Raw genomic sequence first — 18,494 nt, 5'->3', positions numbered from 1 at the left:
TAATCAAAATTATATTCTAAAACTTTATCAAACTATATCTTAGAAGTAGGTAAAATCAGTTGGTTTAGTGCATCAGCTAGTGAGACATGTTTGAGTCCTTTAATTTTGGGGAACATTCTAAAGGAAATAACCTAGACATTGTCCTGGTTACTGATTGCCACATCTGATTTACACAGTTTTATAGAACAGATATATATTAATAAAGATGGAGGTCCCAAATATAATAGTCATTAAAACAAACTGTTCTTTCCTAGAATACTGAGAAAACTTTGAAGATTTTTTTGTCTTCTTCGAAGGCTGTATTTATGACATGACATTAATTATTGTATAGAATTTCTAAATCAAAGAACAATTATCCAAAATGAACCAAAGCATTTTAGTGAGGGATACATAATATTTTATATAAACATTCAGAGTAAGAAATTTTTAAATCTACTTCAGTAACAAAGACTCCATGTTTTTTGCTTATAACAAGCTGATAATGTTCTAGGGCTAAAATGAAAGTGAAATAATGAAGAAAGGGAAATAGAAATCATATACCAATTCTTCCTATAGTAAAAAAAAAAAAGAAAACAAAGAAGACCACATATATATGGCAGGTTAGGTTAGAACTATACTATAGGGTAATGAAAAACAAGGAGAGCATGGAATCTCTGATTGCTGTAGAAACGTACTTAACTTCTGGACCACAATCATCATGATGTTAATTAGTCAGAACCCTGCATATTTGTAATAATAATACCTCTATCCCTAGAGCTACTCATGCATTCATTTATCCATTTACACATTCAATCAACTAGGCATTTATTCTGTATCAGACATTATAATAACTAACATTACATTTCTCCATAAACAAAACTGCAACGATATGATGGCGTCTTGTACACATGAACATCAGATGTCTTTGTTGATATGATAGCTTTTTGTTGATCTCTTCAAATATAAATTTCCAAAATTTAAAACAGGCACAAAGTTCCAAGCATGAAAGGCCTTATGAAAATACTAAAAACATTAATTATTTTTAATAACTTTAGTCAATTTTCAAATAGTAAAACATCAAGGATTTTCAAATGCCTATGAGAAATGAAATATTATCAATCTATACTTCAAATGATGCATGAGCAGGGTGATCATTTGTAACACTGGAGTTTCTCAGTAGTTTCCAGCCGGCATGTGGAGTTGCCTACTCTCTTTGATCTCCAGGTCTTCTTGTCCTCCATAGGCATCTCTTTGTGAAGACCTGAAAACTTTGCCCATTCAACAGTGTAGTAAGAAGTTAGTAAATCTCAGAATGGAAAGATTAAAATGCTGCTGCCATTTTGTACTTTCTTAGAAATAATTTGATCAGTGAGAATTCAAAATTAGTTTGAATTAGGCATTGTTACCATAGCAGTGAGGAGAGTCACTCGACCTTGAGAGTTGCTATGCTTTTATGAACTACGACCACACAGGTGACCATACGTGTCCTCAAGGAGCTGTCTATAGGGACAGTGGACACTTAGCCTTTGCTCAGTGAAAAGGAAATACTCATAAAGGAAGCAAGAAAGGGATGGGAGTTAGAAAGCACAAAGGAGCCTGCTCTGCAAGCTCTGAAACAGTTATAAAGGCTGACATTAAACTCATACCCAAATCATTTCAATCTGACCTCTCATTCAATAATAGCTAGAGGAGGCACTTGATAAAACGGACCTCTGCCAAATTTAAATTGACTTAATTTGAGGCAGCCGTGGTGGTGCAAATCTGTAATCCCAGCACTTGGGCAGTGGAAACGTGCATAAGTCGACCTTGATTGGTGGTTTAGACCCTGGGAGCTCTGGTTGGTTGATATTGTTGTTCTTCCTATGGGGTTGCAAACACTTTCAGCACGATAACATTTGAAATTTAAATAAATAAAATATCCAATAAAAAATATAAGTGAACCTTGAAGGTAATCTTAAACTAAAAGTGGGGTTGAGGTCAACTTGGGAATCCTGTGTGCTGAGTTGACCCTCCCAGTAAAATGAAAGTAAAATTAGAAAGAAAAAAAAAATAGAACCATATGTATCATTTAATAACCCCATATAGGAATGTATCTATGAATCATGACTCCAATGAATCTCCAAGAATGTTTTTATCAAGGAAACATACAACTAATTTTACATACTTCATAAAAATATTGCATCCCTGCCATAATACATATGACTATGTTTACCACAGTCTTTTGGGGTTTTTTTTGTTTGTTTTTTTTGTTTTTGTTTTTGTTTTTTTAATTTACTTAAAAAGACAAGCATTCAACAGCACATATATAGCAAATAAGAGAAAAAAGTCACTCTGATTAATGAGCAATGTGTTAACTGGACGAGTCCTCCTTTAGAAGTTTTTATTTTCTTGGTGATAAAAGCAAACACCTGTTTGAAGAATCAGGCTTGCATTTTTACCTGATTCTTTACCTTTTATTACAAAATAAAACACATTCATTCAACAGTTGTTCTCAGAGTAATTGTGGTCACCTTTATATTTCTATGGATTAGCATATATGATAAATGTAAAATAAATTTCCTTTTATATTATCTTCCACTGAAGAATCTGAATTATGGGGGAAAAAGGTAGCTTTGCCCAATTTTGGCACCTGAACCAAGACTTTTCCTTAGAAGGTTACTTACTGTAGCCTTCTTGGCAATGCTTAATTTGAATAATAAATTGAAATATTACATTGTTCCTTACAACATAATTGTCACTGAAAATAATATAGTGCCTTCAATTGAAAATTTTCAACTATTCATTAACAGATTTCTGTTTAAATTACAAAAATCTAATTTTTATGTGATAGGGTTTTACCTAAGAAAACTGTTACATGTTTTGTGTAGATGGGGGTGTGAGACTAGGATGATGGTCAGAGGACAATTTGTGGAAGTTCGTTCTTCTCTTTCCACTATTGGTTTCCATTCACTAAGTGGTCAGGATTGGCGGGCTTGGTGCCTTTACAGGCTGAGAAATCTCTTGGCCCTGTGAGTACCACTTTGTAAAAATATGATTTGCTGTATATCAGAGGGCTTGTATATTAGCCTTAGGGAAGGAGAAGGCACTCTTGTGGTCTCTTGCTCTCCCAACTTTGCCGTTTTATTCATGTAACCTTCATGCATGTATATGAAGGTACTACACTCTTATCTCTTAGAAGGTTTCTAAAAACCTAAGTGGAAGTATCAGACACAAGAGAAGAGTTTCAAATTTCAATTTCCTCTGTGAATTATCACTGTGCTTTTTCGAAAGAGAAAATAGATTACACAAAGGATTCTTATACACACTACACATTTAAAACAGTTCCTTTTCCATAGCAAACATCTGAAATACAGTGCTAAGTCCACATTGCATTCATAGACATGCTTCTCTTAAGAGACAGCTGGGAATTACCATAGTGAAAAGAGTCCTTTAAACCTCCACTGAGGGAGGCCCTGTGCTTGGCTCTAGCTCCCTCCGCAGGCACAGTGAGAAACTTACTTGGCTTGGTATGTGCTCTTTGAGATGTGGGCCCCTCTGTAACAGAATCAGGAGGGCAGCTAGCTAACTGCAAGGCAGTTGAGTTGTTTCTGTTAGTGTTTTGGGACTCAACATTTGTGACAGCTTCACTCTGCGGCTCAGCACTTGGCTTCGTGCCAGTCTTTCTTTTCTGCTTTTGAGACACAGGCGCACTTGAAGTCCAGGTAGGAGGCAAAGCAGAGGTAGTGGTAGAAGAGTCCTGACTCGAACATGTTTCTGAAGACTGAATTGCATTGTCACTGGCAACTTTACAGCACTGGGCATTCTCTTCATGGCCCATGGCTTGTTTGGACATGGACTGGGGCAGCGTGACACTGCAGCCTTGCATCTGAGCCCCATTAGTCTGAGAATAAACGTTGCTAACCTTCGTGACCTTGTGTTGCCCATTATTGTTACAAACCTTATACCGGATCATTAGTATGATGATGAAAACCAACACGGATGCAACAATGATTCCACCAATGATAATAATCATGGTGCCACCCAAAAACTGGGACTGCATAAAGTGGCAACGGACATAATCCTGTTCCGTAGTAAACTGGATGCAACCCACGACTCTTGTGGCAGTGAGGGAAGTGATGCCATCGTCATATATGGCCAAGACACACAAGTCATACATAGTTCCAGATGCCAGATTATTGACCAGAAATGTTTTGCTCGTAGGAGGTATCATTCTGAGGGACAATGGAATAGGTGTTAGTATTAGCAACAAAACAACACATATATACGCAAAGTCATTATGGCTTTAGGTCTGTCTCCTTCAATCCTCACTAAGATAAGCACATTTACAGCAGATATGAAACATGGAGATGTGAACTGATCTTATATTTACCCAGTTGGAAAAGCCGAAAGCTCATTGTTACAGTTCGCATTATATTAATGGTGCCTGCACCAGGCCGTGACAAGCTTACTAATTACAAAGCTTGGCAAAGCAGAACTCCTAATAAAAAGCCATTGCTAAAAAATCATTTATGACAAATTGCTTTCGAAAGGTGTGACTATGACATTATCTGACTACTAAACAAATCCATTTAGCACTTACAACACCTCTATGGCTGAAAGGCAATTTGAAGGGAGAGAAAACACTGACAATCACATTAGCAACCAGAATGGAACTGTGATTCGGAGCATTTGCTTTCCAAATCAGTAGTAAGTTGCTATGGAATGGAACCTGCCGAGGCCATCTTTACGAACTTCTACTGTTACCAGGATGAACAGATTTTATTTACAGACATCGTGATTTCTTCTGCCTTAGTTTCCAGTTTGTCTTAATGAGTGCGACGTGCATGTGTGAGCAATAACCAGGACACAAAACATTTGGTAAGAGTATGAATTCACTGAGCCAACTTATTGCCAACTTTTTTCTAAGATGTTACCAAGTACAATTTAAAGTATTATTATTTTGGAAATAAAGAGTGAAACTAAAATTTTTCCTGAAAATGAATTATAAATATTTCAAACCATGGTAAAAACTAAAATGGGACACAACACACACACAGTGTGCTCTGAATGCACTAGAAAATTTACAAGAGCATGTATTCATAACGAAAATCAACACTGCCAATAAGTCAGTGTATTGTAAATGTTGGCTATCAATGTATAAACTTTATAAAATGCAATGGAATGGATATTGATGTTTTGAAGATAACATTCACTCTGGTCAGGAATTCATCAAGGTTCTCAGCACCACAAAGAATTTTTTTCTTTGGGATTTTGCCGGTAAAATGTGGCTTATCACAGAGTTAACACTTATAATGTATGGGCAATACAGGAAAGTGGGGTGAGGTCAGCATTTCTCATTGAACAGCAGTTGAATATCATCTGTGGAGAGTGTGGAGAGCCTGTGAAACAGCAGTAAACTACATTCTGCTAATACTCATATGTCACAGTGTGCCACCACATCCATTTACTGATGAGAGGGATATTAGAAACCACTTAGCCTAATTGTTCTCATTTTAAAGATGAGGAAATTAAAACTCAATCAGGTAGAACCTGGTCCAGGATTGATTACATAGCTAGCTATGATACTTTTTTTTTTTTTTTAAGATTTATTTTATTTATTATATGTAAGTACACTGTAGCTGTCTTCAGACACTCCAGAAGAGGGCGCCAGATCTCGTTGCGGATGGTTGTGAGCCACCATGTGGTTGCTGGGATTTGAACTCTGGACCTTCGGAAGAGCAGTCGGGTGCTCTTACCCACTGAGCCATCTCACCAGCCCGCTATGATACTTTTTAAGAAAAATAATTCCCACTAGTCTACATTTATTTTAAGAAATTAATCTCTTTTCCATACATGAATGCAACACAAATTATTTTCAAGGATTTAGCTTCTGTATATAAGAACTAAACTTACCCAAAAGTTTATAGGTTTTCAAAACTGACACTTTAGATCATTTCCTAGGGGTCATAATAATATGTCATGTGTAAAATTATATGGAATAAAAATTGTGAATTTCCAACTGAAAATTGGACAAGATGTGACTATAAATCAATGAGGCTGAACTTTAGAAAAACATACCAGAAACTCATTAGCAGATGCAAGTTCTCCATCACTGTCCTGTCCCAGTAGTTGCATACATAACTCCAGTGATACTTTTACTGCTCAAATATGATGTTCAGCCTCTTTGGAAGTATCTTAAGAACCCATGCACATAAACCAGCATACGCACACATAACTCAACCACTCAAAGCATCAGTCTCAATACTTTATGGTTACATCCTATTTATCACCCAAAAGTGGCAATACCCATTTGGTCACCCACCTTATTCACAAGACTTGACTCCAAAAGGCTTTATTTCCAAAATTGAAACTCACCCTCAAAGACGAAGATTTGCCACCACTGAGGATATTCAAAATAGTATGCCGAAGGTTCTAAAGATAACTCCAAAACTGCTTTGAGCAATGTCTGCATCTTTGGGGTAATGGGATAGCCTCCCAACGTGACTTCCTTGAAGGAAAGAACACTCATGTGGATGTGTAAATTCTGGTATGTTTTTGAAATTTTAAAGTATATCTGTCTTGTATGATAGTCACATCCCTCATATGAGGTAAAAAAAATAGGCACAGTATTAAATATAAATGTGTACCACTTGAAACAATGCCATTCAAACTTCTTCCCCACATATACTTATCACTTCATATATGACATTATCCCCTATAAGGCTGGATTGCTACATTTACAGCACAGCATCGCAGTTTCAATTTAGAAACAATACAAAGTCATAGTGATTTACAAACCCTGCACTGTATTGGTCAGCAAAGATCCATTATGGTTGCATTTGTCTTACCTGTAAACAAGGGTGTCATCATAAGTACCATTGTACTGGATTTGAAACATACGGATTCCAGGAATATTTCTTTGAAAATTAAATTTTAGTAGTGCTGTTGACGAAGTTGCCTCTGCCACCACGATTTTATCTTGACTCATTTTTGTATCACCATTACTACTGCTAGCATTCGAGCCCGACTTAGTGGATGTGGAGATATCCGAAGAACCAGGATCAGGCTCGTGGATATGATTGGTGCTGTTTAGTAGGTGAGGGAGTTTAATTATGTGAAGATCCACGGTTTGTGTTGCTTCCCCTGCTGGATTGGAAGCAATACAGGTAAAAGCTCCTGTATCTTTTACAGTTGTTATAAGGATGTCAAGTGTCCCGTTATCATACACCAGAGATCTTGTTGCATTTGAAATCAGCTTCCCTTCAGGGGAAATCCAATGAATGGCAGGTTCAGGGTCTCCTCTAGCTTTACACCTCAGGGTTGCCCTTTGACCCTCCAAGACTCTCATCTCATGTGTATGACGAGTGATGAGCGGAGGCTCACACAAAAACTCTTCCTCAGGAATTGACCAAAAATAACGACCAGTTAAAAGTGCAGGAGAAGCACACGTCTCAAGGTCATCTTCTCTTGACAATCGCCTCAGCCACAGCAACTCACAATTGCAATGCAAGGGGTTTCCACCAAAACTCAATGCAAAAGTCGATGGGCTTATGATTCCTGAGGTGGCCAGCACCTGTGCTCGCTGAAACAGAGGGTCAGGAGGCAGCTTTTGCAGTTTATTTGATGTTACATCTAGCCGAGTCATCTTGTGCAAGTGGGAGAAAGTACCCTTAGGAATGTTGTCAATCATATTGTGATCCAAACTAAGGGTGTGCAAGCTCACCATCTTCTCTACAGCATCCCAGGGGATCGTTTCTAGATTATTATAGGACAGGTCCAGCTCCTCAAGGGCAAAAACATCATCGAAGGCTGTGGAAGAAATTAAAGTCAGCTGATTGTTGTTCAATATCAAATGGTGGAGATTGGAAAGCCCACTGAACATATCATTTGTAATTTTAGTCAATCTGTTGCTATTCAAATGCAGTGCTCTCAAATTTCGTAGATCAGCAAAAGCATGGGGTGTAATAAAACTTATTGTATTCCTGGATAGAGTCAGGTCCACCAAGCTGGTCATATTGGCAAAATCTTTCCTTTTGATATTTGTAACAAAATTGTCTGCCAGCCGTAGCTCCACAGTTCTTCTGTCAATGTTTGGTGGAACAAATAGAAGCCCTTTCTTGGCACAAAGGGTTGCAAGATTTGGAGACAAAATCTGACAGACACAACGCTTTGGACAGATCTGAGCTCGCACAGCTATGCCAATGAGAAACAGGTAAAAAAGGAATTTTTCCATTGTAGATCAGGATTAAGAGCCTGAAAAAAAGATATAAAGGAGAGTTTAAAATTCAATAATTGTATATTTCATATCTGCACTAGAATATTTTATATAAATAGGATCACAGAAACAGTAGTATTGGTTAATATATCAAATGAGTATTAAAATTCTTTGTCTAGTATCTGTGGTAGACACCAAGGAAGAATAATATAACTAGACAGGATGTAATATTAATTGAAAGAAATTAAAAAAGGATTACTATCATTCTGTATATTAAGAACCATTCTAAAATATGACCAAGGTACCTCAAGCAACTTAAATACACACACACACACACACACACACACACACACACACACACACACACAGAGAGAGAGAGAGAGAGAGAGAGAGAGAGAGAGAGAGAGAGATTTGTGCCTGAGATTATAGAGTTAAGATTTCAGAAAAGAAACAGAAATCTGATTTAAGACAACTCTTTTCACCCAGTGAGTCCCAGAGATTGTGAGCATATTTACTCACTCACTCACCAGCTACAGAAGCAGGAGTGGAATGTTAGTTGTTGGAATAGTTTATAACTAATAGTTGAAGGAGACGTTGTTAAATCCTCACATTCTGGCTCCAAAAGCTGTATCTTAGTCTCAAATGTCTATATACATATACAAAGTCTTACACAACAAGAGAGAATATGCTGTAGTACATCACCCAACTTTATTTGAAAATGAATACAATGTAACTTTTTTCTAGAAACATTACATATTTTTGAGAAAATATTATGCCATAATATTGACTTGTTTCACATATTACTAAATGTAGATATAATGAATAACAATTAGGATTCTCAAATGGTAGGGTTTTGCTTTTGTGATGATTGCTAGTATTGAACTAGACCTTCAGTGGGGGAACAAAATGTGCAATTAAAAAAAGAAAACACAGTTTTCAGGTACTCCAAGTTATTTTGCATGATGCTGATAAGTGGAGTAGTAAATATAAAAAGTGAGGTGTGATCTCTCTAGGAGACGTTATCCAAAACATCAACAGGAAGAAAATAATGCAGGTGGTTCATGAGTAGGGGGGTGGAGGAACATAGTTAAATAATGAACTAATTGGTACTCAATGTACATCAGAGGCAGATATCTAGTATCTTGTGAGGTGGATTATAAGGAGGTTGCCAGAAAAGTAAATAAAATACTAGTGATATGTGGAACAATACCAAGAACACAAGCGCAAATATAATTGAAGTTCAGAAAATGATAGGAAGGCAAAGGCGCACGTATAGAAATACAGGGAAGCCATTTTCTAAATGCAATTTTTAAAACATATCTGTCTGAGCTTAAAATAAAGAAACCACAATCTTGCTGTAATAATCAGAGGGAAAAAAAGAAAAAAAAAAACCTTAAAAGCCTTCCTAGAAATGAAAACCATTATGTAATGTGAGGCAAACACATGATAATACTAACCTACTCACTGAGCCATCTACATGAAAGAGAGATGGGGGATTATGAAAGTTTCTTCAATGGCTCTAAGCAAAAGGGAAACATTTTAAATTGGACATAGTAATAATTTAATAAAACATAACTATAAAGAAAATCATCACAGAAACAAAGAAATTTTTCATCAACAGACAAAAAGCTGTAAGACAATAGAGTGGATTTTGTCTTCAGAGCAGAAGAAAGGTGCATCTAACATCAGGAACTTGGGTCATTATGAAATGAGTGAGGAACAGAATATATGATGAGTTACTGAGAATATTATGCCTGTATAATATATAAAATTAGGGTAAATATCTTTAAAAAGTGACAAGAAACTACTGTTTTTCCTCCTGATTATCAAAAGGCAGAAATTATACTTTGAGACAATACTATCATAATGTGGTGTTTATAGAAAAACAAATTAATTTAACTATTTTTACTTAAAGAAATAGTCCATTTAGATTCATCACCTGGAGCAGGTTGTATCCCTCAGAAAGAAAATGTAGTTAAAATCTATCATCGCAATAAGAAATGTAAAGTCTACATAAGGAAAGAGGTCAAAAATTAAAGAGAAAAAAATAAATGATTTATATGAGAGCATGAATCAACAAGTTTCCAATAAGAAAAAATGGGTGAAGAATTCAAGGTCCCATATAAGCTTTTATAAAGTACTGTAGATTTGATATAAACTTGCCATTATGAAAATTGATGTGAAAAAAATCTAAATAAGAACATTAAGGAAAATATGAAAACAAACTACAAAGACTTTAAAAGACAAAGGAATTTAATGACATATACCAGTAACTATGCCAACTTAAATAAAACCACAAATTTATAATAAAATATAATATGTTGAGACAACCGCCTGGAGAAAATATCACATTCTAGAAACAAGCTATATGCAAAACACCATAAAATTATTCTAGGTCAAACTGAAGATCATTACAGCCAGTAATCACAATTTAAATATATACTATATTATATATGAAAGGGGTTGTGATAGTGGGGATATTTCTGAATCTTGGAAAATTCTGCGTAGAAACTATCCATAGAATTATTGCAAGTATTTAAAAACTACATATAGATGAAAAGTATGTTGGCTGGTTTTGTGCGTCAACTTGACACAAGCTGGAGTTATCACAGAGAAAGTAGTCTCCCTTGAGGATATGCCTTCATGAGATCCAGCCATATGACATTTTGTCAATTAGTGATCAAGGGTGGGAGAAACCATTGTGGGTGGTGCCATCCCTAGCTTGGTAGTCATGGGTTCTATAAGTAAGCAAGCTGAGCAAGCCAGGGGTAGCAAGCCAATAAGAACCCCCACACACACATACAACCCCACTGGCATGGCCTCCACATCAGCTCCTGCTTCCTGGCCTGCTTGAGTTCCAGCCCTGACTTCCTTTAGTGAGGAACAGCAATGTGGAAATGTAAGCTGTATAAACCCTTTCCTTCCCAACTTGTTTCTTGGTCATGATGTTTTGTGCAGGAATACAAACTTTGACTAAGTCAAAGAGACTACACAATAGTACCCCATAGTTTAGTAAAAAATGAGTGATGATGTTTTTAAGAGACATATTTCCTCAGTTCTATGTTATGTTTAAATTTAAATTTGCTTCCTATTTCGTAGAAGAACTTACTGCTGTATCAAGAGATAACAAAAATGTCACTGAAGTTTTGACTGTTTAAAAATTTAGAATAAATTTAAAATAGATGTAAAAAACTCTCTAACCACTGTCTTTAATTCTATCTAACAATTCTAAGTACTGATAAAAATGAATAGCTTGTGGGAGCTTTCCAATGTGAGTAGCACAAGGCAAACCTTTAGTTTTCAAAATATTTAAGACCAGAAACCATGCAAGGAAACAGTTTTATCTCCTCATCCAAACCAGGATTAACATATAATTAGTTTTGTCATTACATTGATAACCACTTAGAGAGTAATTATATTTTACTATAATAATGATTTTTAAAGCTAAAAATATTAACAACATATGGATGCTTAATCTAGTCATATAAACTTAAAAACATCTGTCTCTTGCTCTCTAGAAATATCAAAATGTAAGTTACACAAATAGGTTTGGCTAAGAATTTTAGAAGGGATGTAACACTCCGAAATTGAAACATTGTTGTAACACTTTAGATAATTTCTCCACATCTCTGAATTACATGTTCTTTCAAGAGAACTCTTCTCAGACACAAAACAACTCATGTATAAGCAAAGAAGCAAATGCTGTACACACACTATAAAATGATTTTTATACAACTCTCTGCTCATGACTGTTACATAACATATGCTCAAGAGCTAGTGTTTATTTGGCAACTGGAGTGGGGTATCAAAGCAAATTCAGATTTTACAAGCAACACAGATTATAATGTATTTAGGAGAGAAACCACTATAGCAGAGTTAAGTTTCTGCTTTCCCCTGCAGCTGCTCTTCCTTCAGGAGAGCTCTAATATGTCAGCTAGTGCAGGATTGTTCAGACCAGTACCCAGAGGCAATCAGTAATGTCCACTGATTCTGAGTGTAGGAGATATTGAACTGGTTCAACTTCGGACAAGGATATTTTATTCAGTGAAACACAATTGATTATAAAATTCAAAGAACATTTTTCACTTTCTGTTTATGTAATTTCCTTAGAGAACTTAGAATCATAATTTATTTATTTACATATTTTAATTTTTGCATATATGTGTGTGAGTTCCTGTGGAGGCCAGTCAAGAGTATTAGTTCCTTGATGCTGTACTTCCAGGTTGTAGTTAATTGCCTGACATAGGTGTTGGGCAACAGGTGCCTATAACTACTAAGACAGCTCTCCCTAATCAAGCACAAGTAATTTAAACCACACTCTCCATAAAGGCACATACTAAAGACATTATGATTACATCTATCACACTCAGGTGTCAAAATATGACATAATAGTGATCAACTGGTCTTTAATAGTTAATATTAAAACTCATTATCATATTGACTATAATTAGTAAATATCCATAAAACATCCCCATGGAATGCCAGGGCCAAAAGAATGGGAATGGGTGGGTAGGGAAGTGGGGGGCGCTATGGGGGACTTTTGGGATAGCATTGGAAATGTAATTGAGGAAAATATGTAATAAAAATATTAAAAAAAAAACAAAAAAAAACCATCCCCATGTAGCTAAATAAACTCTTTGAAGCTTAAAAAATGGTATTTAATTAGAGCAAATACAATTAAAACAAAAAGTGGAATAGGAGAAATTCTGAATTAACCCATCTTTTGATATTTAAATTTAGATAGTTAAGTAGGTCAGTGGATTCTCAGTATCACACTAAGTTATATTTTCATACCTAACTCACGAAAAAATGTATTTTATTATAAAATATATGTATATATAAATTTTTATGGCTGTGCATTATGAAAAACTGAATAAGTATAAAAATAAAATAAAACAATAATTACCATTTTCTTATTAGATATTTTCTTTATTTACATTTCAAATGTTATCCCCTTTCCCCTCTGAAAACCCCCTATCCCATATCCCATCCTCCCTCCCACTGCTTACCAACCCACCCACACCTGATTCCCTGCCTTGGCATTCCCCTACACTGGGGCATCGAGCCTTCTCAGGACCTAGGGCCTCTCCTCCCATTGATGTTCCACAAGGCCAACCTCTGCTACGAATGCAGCTGGAGCCACGGATTCCTCCATGTGGACTCTATGGATGGTGGTTTAGTCCCTGGGATCTCTAGGGGTACTGGTAGGTTCATATTGTTGTTCCTCCTATGAGACTGCAAGCTCTTTGAGCTCCTTCAGTCCTTTCTCTAACTCCTCCATTGTACTCAGTCCAATGGTTGGCTGAGAGTATCTACCTCTGTATTTGTCAGGCACTGGCAGAACCTCTCAGGAGACAGCTATATCAGGCTCCTGTCAGCAAGCATTGTTGTAATCCACAATAGTGAATGGGTTCGGCGACTGTATATGGGATGGTTCCCCCAGTAGGTCCTTCTCTTCTCTCCTTCAGTGTCTGTTCCACACTTTTTCTCCTCCCATGGGTATTTTTATCCACCTTCTAAGAAGGACCAGAGGGGCTGGTGAGATGGCTCAGTGGGTAAGAGCACCCGACTGCTCTTCCGAAGGTCCGGAATTCAAATTCCAGCAACCACATGGTGGCTCACAACCATCCATAAAGAGATCTGACTCCCTCTTCTGGAGTGTCTGAAGACAGCTACAGTGTAGTTACATATAATCAATAAATAAATCTTAAAAAAAAAAAAAAAGAAGGACCAGAGTATCCATACTTTGGTCTTCCTTCTTTTGAGCTTCATTTGGTCTCTGAATTGTATCTTTGATTTTCCGAGTTTATGAGTTAATATTCACATATCAGTGAGTGTATACCATGTGTGTTCTTTTGAGATTGGGTTACCTCACTAAGGATAATATTTTCTAGTCCCATCCATTTGCCTAAGAATTTCATGAATTCCTTGTTTTTAATAGCTGAGTAGTATTCCGTTGTGTAAATGTATGACATTTTCTGTATCCATTCCTGTGTTGAGGAACATCTGGGTTCTTTCCGGGTTCTGGCTTTCATAAATAAGGCAGCTATGAACATAGTGGAGCATGTGTCCTCATTACATATTGGAATATATTCTGGGTATATGCCCAGGAGTGGTAAAGCTGTGTTCTTTGGTAGTACTATGTCCAATTTTTTGTGGAACTGCCAACTGATTTCCAGAGTGGTTGTAACAGTTTGTAATCCCACCATAAGTGGAGGAGTGTTCCTCTTTCTCCACATCCTTGCCATCATCTGCTGTCACCTGAGTTTTTGATCTTAGCCATTCTAACTGGTATGAGGCAGAAATTCGGGGTTGTTTTGATTTGCATTTCCCTGATGACTAAGGATGTTGAACATTTCTTTAGGTGCTTCTCAGCCATTTGGTATTCCTCAGTTGAGAATTCTTTGTTTAGCTCTGTTTCCCATTTTTAATAAAGTTATTTGCTCTCTGGAGTCTAACTTTTTGAGTTCTTTGTATATATTGGATATTAGCCCTCAATAGGATGTAGGGTTGGTAAAGATCTTTTCCCAATGTGTTGGTTGCTTTTTGTCTTATTAACAGTGTCCTTTGCCTTACAGAAGCTTTGTAATTTTATGAGGTCTCATTTGTCATTTCATGGTCAGTTCATAAGCTATTGGTGTTCTGCTCAGGAAATGGCTGTATATTGCTTTTACTATGTCTAGGTATGGGCCTTAAATTCCTGATCTTTCCAGGACTTTTAAAATGAAAAGGTGTTGAATGTTTCAAATGCTTTTTCAGCATCAATTGAAATGAGCATGTGTTTGTTTTTTCCTTGAGTTTGTTTATGTAGTGGATTACATTGACGGATTATCATATATTGAACCATCCCTGCATCTCTGCAATGAAGCCTACTTGATCATGGTGAATGATCATTTTGCTGTGTTCTTGGATTTCACTGGCAAGAATTTTATTGAGAATCTTTACACTGATATTCATAACAGAATTTTTCAGAAGTTCTCTTTCTTTGTTGGGTCTTTTTCTGGTTTTGATATCAGCGTAATTGTGGATTCATAGGATGAATTGAGTAGTCTTCCTTCTGTTTCTACTTTGTGGACTAGTTTAAGGAATATTAATATTAGGTGTTCTTTGAAGTTCTGATAGAATTCTGCACTAAATTCATCTGGTCCTGTGTGTTTGGGTGGGTTGTTTGTTTGTTTGTTTTTGTTTTGGTTTTGGTTTGTTTGGTTGGTTGGTTGGTTGGTTGGTTGGGAGACTTTTAATGTCTGCTTCTATTTCTTTAGGTGTTTTGGGATTTTTTAGATGGTTTATTTGATCCTGATTGGTATTTGGTATATGTCTAGAAAATTCTCCATTTCATCCAGATTGTCCAGTTATGCTGATTATAGGCTTTTGTAATAGAATCTGATTATTTTTTGGATTTTTTTCGGTTTCTATTGTTATATCTCCCTTTTCATTTCTGATTTTATTAATTTGGGTATTGTCTCTGTGCTTTCTGGTTGGTCTGGCTAAAGGTATATCTATCTTTTTTATTTTCTCAAAGAATCAGCTCCTAGTTTGGTTGATTCTCTGTATAGATCTTTTTGTTTCTACTTGTTTGATTTCAACCCTGAGTTTGATTATTTCCTGCTCTCTAATCCTCTTTGGTTAATTTGCTTCTTTTCCGTTCTAGAGCTTTCAGGTGTGATGTTTAACTACGAGGGTATATACTCTCCAGTTTCGTTTTTGGGGCACTCAGAGCTATGAGTTTTCCCCCTTAATACCGCTTTTATTGTGACCTATAAGTTTGGGTATGTTGTACCTTCATTTTCATTAAATTCTAAAAAGTCTAATTTCTTTCTTGACTAAGTTATCATTGAGTAGAACATTGTTCATCTTCCATGTGTATGTGGGCTTTCTGTTTTGTTTTGTTTTTTGTTTTTTTTGTTTTGTTTTTTGTTTTTGTTTTTTGTTTGTTTTTTTTGTTTTATGGGGAACCAGCCTTAATCAGTAGTGATCTGATAGGACACATGGAATTATTTTAATCTTCTCATATCTGTTGAGGTCTGTTTTGTGACCGATTATATGGTCAGTTTTGGAGAACGTACCATGAGATGCTGAGAAGAAGGTATATTTTTTTATATTTAGGATGAAATGTTCTATAGATATCAGTTAAATCCATTTGGTTCATAACTTCTGTTAGTTTCACTGTGTCTCTGTTTAGTTTCTGATTCCCTGATCTTTCCATTGATGAAAGTGAGTGTTGAAGACCCCTACAATTATTGTATGAGTTGCATTATGTGATTTTTGTTTAGTAAAGGATTTCTTTTTTTTTTTTTCAATGAATGTATGTGCCCTTGCTTTTGGAACATGGATGTTCAGAATTGAGAGTTCTTCTTAGTAGAATTTCCTTTGATGTGTATAAAGTGTCCTTCATTATTATAATTATTATTATTTTCATGACTTTTGGTTGAAAGTCACTTTTTTTGTCATGATATTAGAATGGCTACTCTAGGTTGTTTCTTGGAACCATTTGCTTAGAAAATGTTTGCCAGCCCTTCCTCTGAGTTAGTGTTTGTCTTTGGCACTGAGGTGCATTTCCTGTATGCAAGAAAATGCTGGGTACAGTTTATGTATCCAGTCTATTAGTCTTTGTCTTTTTATTGGGGAATTGAGTCCATTGATGTTAAGAGATATTAAGGAACAGTGGTTGTTTCTTCCTGTTATTTTTATATTTGTGTGCCTATCTTCTTTTGGGTTTGTTGAAAGATAACATTCTTGCTTTTTCTAGGGTGTACTTTCTCTTCCTGTGTAAGAGTTTTCCATCTCCTTTGTAGGGCTTTTTTTTTGTGGAAAGATATTGTGTAAATTTGGTTTTGTCATGGAATATTTTTGTTTCTCAATCTATGGTAATTGAGAGTTGGGTTGGCATTTTCATTCCCTTAGGGTCTATATGAGATCGGCCCAGAATCTTCTAGCTCTCATAGTCTCTGGTGAGAAGTCTTGTGTAATTCTAGTTTGTCTGCCTTTATATGTTACTTGAGCTTTTTTCCTTACTGCTTTTAATATTCTTTACTTGTTTAGAGCACTTGGTGTTTTGATTATTATGTGACAGGAGGAAGTTCTTTTCTGTTCCAATCTATTTGGAGTTCTGTAGGCTTCTTCATGGGCATCTCTTTCTTTAGATTGGGGAAGTTTTCCTCTATAATTTTGTTAAAGATATTTACTGGCCCTTTGGGAATCTTTACTCTCTTCTATCCCTGTTATCCTTAGGTTTGGTCTTCGCATTGTAATAAATACATAAGTCATGGATTTCTTGGATGTTTTAGGTTATGAGTTTTTTGCATTTTTGCCTGTAGTGCCAATGTTTTCTATGGTATCTTCTGCACCTCTTCTATCTCTTGTATTCTGTTGGTGATGTTTGCATCTATGATTCCTGATCTCTTTCCTAGGTTTTCTATCTCCACTATTGTTTCCCTTTGTGATTTCTTTTTTTTTCTTTTTTTTGTTTGTTTTTTGTTTTGTTTTGTTTTGTTTTTGTTTCTATTTCCATTTTTAGATCCTGGATGGTTTTGTTCAGTTCCTTCACCTGTTTGTTTGTGTTTTACTGTAATCCTTTAAGGGATTTTTGTGTTTCCTCTTTAGTGGCTTCTACTTGTTTACATGTGTTCTATTGTATTTTGCCATCTGGTGATCACTGGTGCTAGCTGGTCTTGCTGTCTATGACTGTGCCTTGTCCCACCTGCAAGCCTCTGTGTCAGTACTCTTGGGAGACCAATTTTCTCAGAGAGGAATTTAGGTATAGAGAGCTGTGGTACAGGGTCAGCTCTGGTGTGCAGACAGACTCCAAAAGGATCCTGTCTCCAGCTGATTCTTGGTTCCTGTGTCCTGATGACTCTGGGAGGGTCCCTCTTGGGCCAGGAATTTGAGGAGAACTGGTGGCCTTACCTGTGCTCCCAGGTGTGTAGGCACTCTTGGGAGACCAGCTCTCTCCTGACTGTATTTGTATATGTAGTTCTGTGGTATAGAATCAGCTGTGGATGCAGAAGGAAACTGGAAAGCTCCTGTCCTAAGCTGCCCCTTGGTTCCTGTGTTCTGAGGGTTCAGCATGGGTTCCTCTGAGCAGCAGTGGTGGACCCACCTGTGCTCATAGGCCTGTCTGCACTCCAGGGAAACTAGAGCTCTCCTGGTGCCACCTGGGTATCTAATTACCATTTCTTTTTTCTTTTCTTTCTTTTTTTTTTTTCTTTTTAACTGTTAAACTATTAGACCTTCTTGGGCCTAACTGCTTTCTTTTCTTTTCTTTTTTTAAAATTTAATACTATTTGTAATTCATTTTTTATACTCCATATTCCATACCTCA

The 18,494-nt window shown here is 36.3% G+C and overlaps 1 protein-coding gene across 2 annotated transcripts in view; it reads right to left on the bottom strand.

The window, feature by feature from the left end:
* The window catches only part of Lrfn5 (leucine rich repeat and fibronectin type III domain containing 5), a 336,213-nt gene that overhangs the window by 9,160 nt on the left and 308,559 nt on the right, over positions 1 to 18,494 (bottom strand). Inside the window, exons 3-4 of one of the 2 annotated variants that reach the window (XM_021179092.3) lie at positions 6,807 to 8,211; positions 3,478 to 4,190 (exon numbers count right to left, since the gene is read on the bottom strand). In XM_021179092.3, the coding sequence (XP_021034751.1) occupies positions 3,478 to 4,190; positions 6,807 to 8,191 (2,098 nt within the window). In that variant the 5' untranslated portion in view covers positions 8,192 to 8,211. Of the gene's footprint in view, positions 1 to 2,392; positions 4,191 to 6,806; positions 8,212 to 18,494 lie in introns of those variants that run through there. The other variant, XM_021179091.2, reaches the window with a different exon arrangement.

Source organism: Mus caroli, unplaced genomic scaffold, assembly GCF_978045245.1.
Source record: "Mus caroli unplaced genomic scaffold, Mus_caroli_1 scaffold_14, whole genome shotgun sequence".
In the NCBI taxonomy this organism is placed as follows: domain Eukaryota; kingdom Metazoa; phylum Chordata; class Mammalia; order Rodentia; family Muridae; genus Mus; species Mus caroli.
The sequence above is the reverse complement of the archived record's forward strand: the minus strand, read 5'-3'. Positions and strand labels throughout refer to the sequence as shown.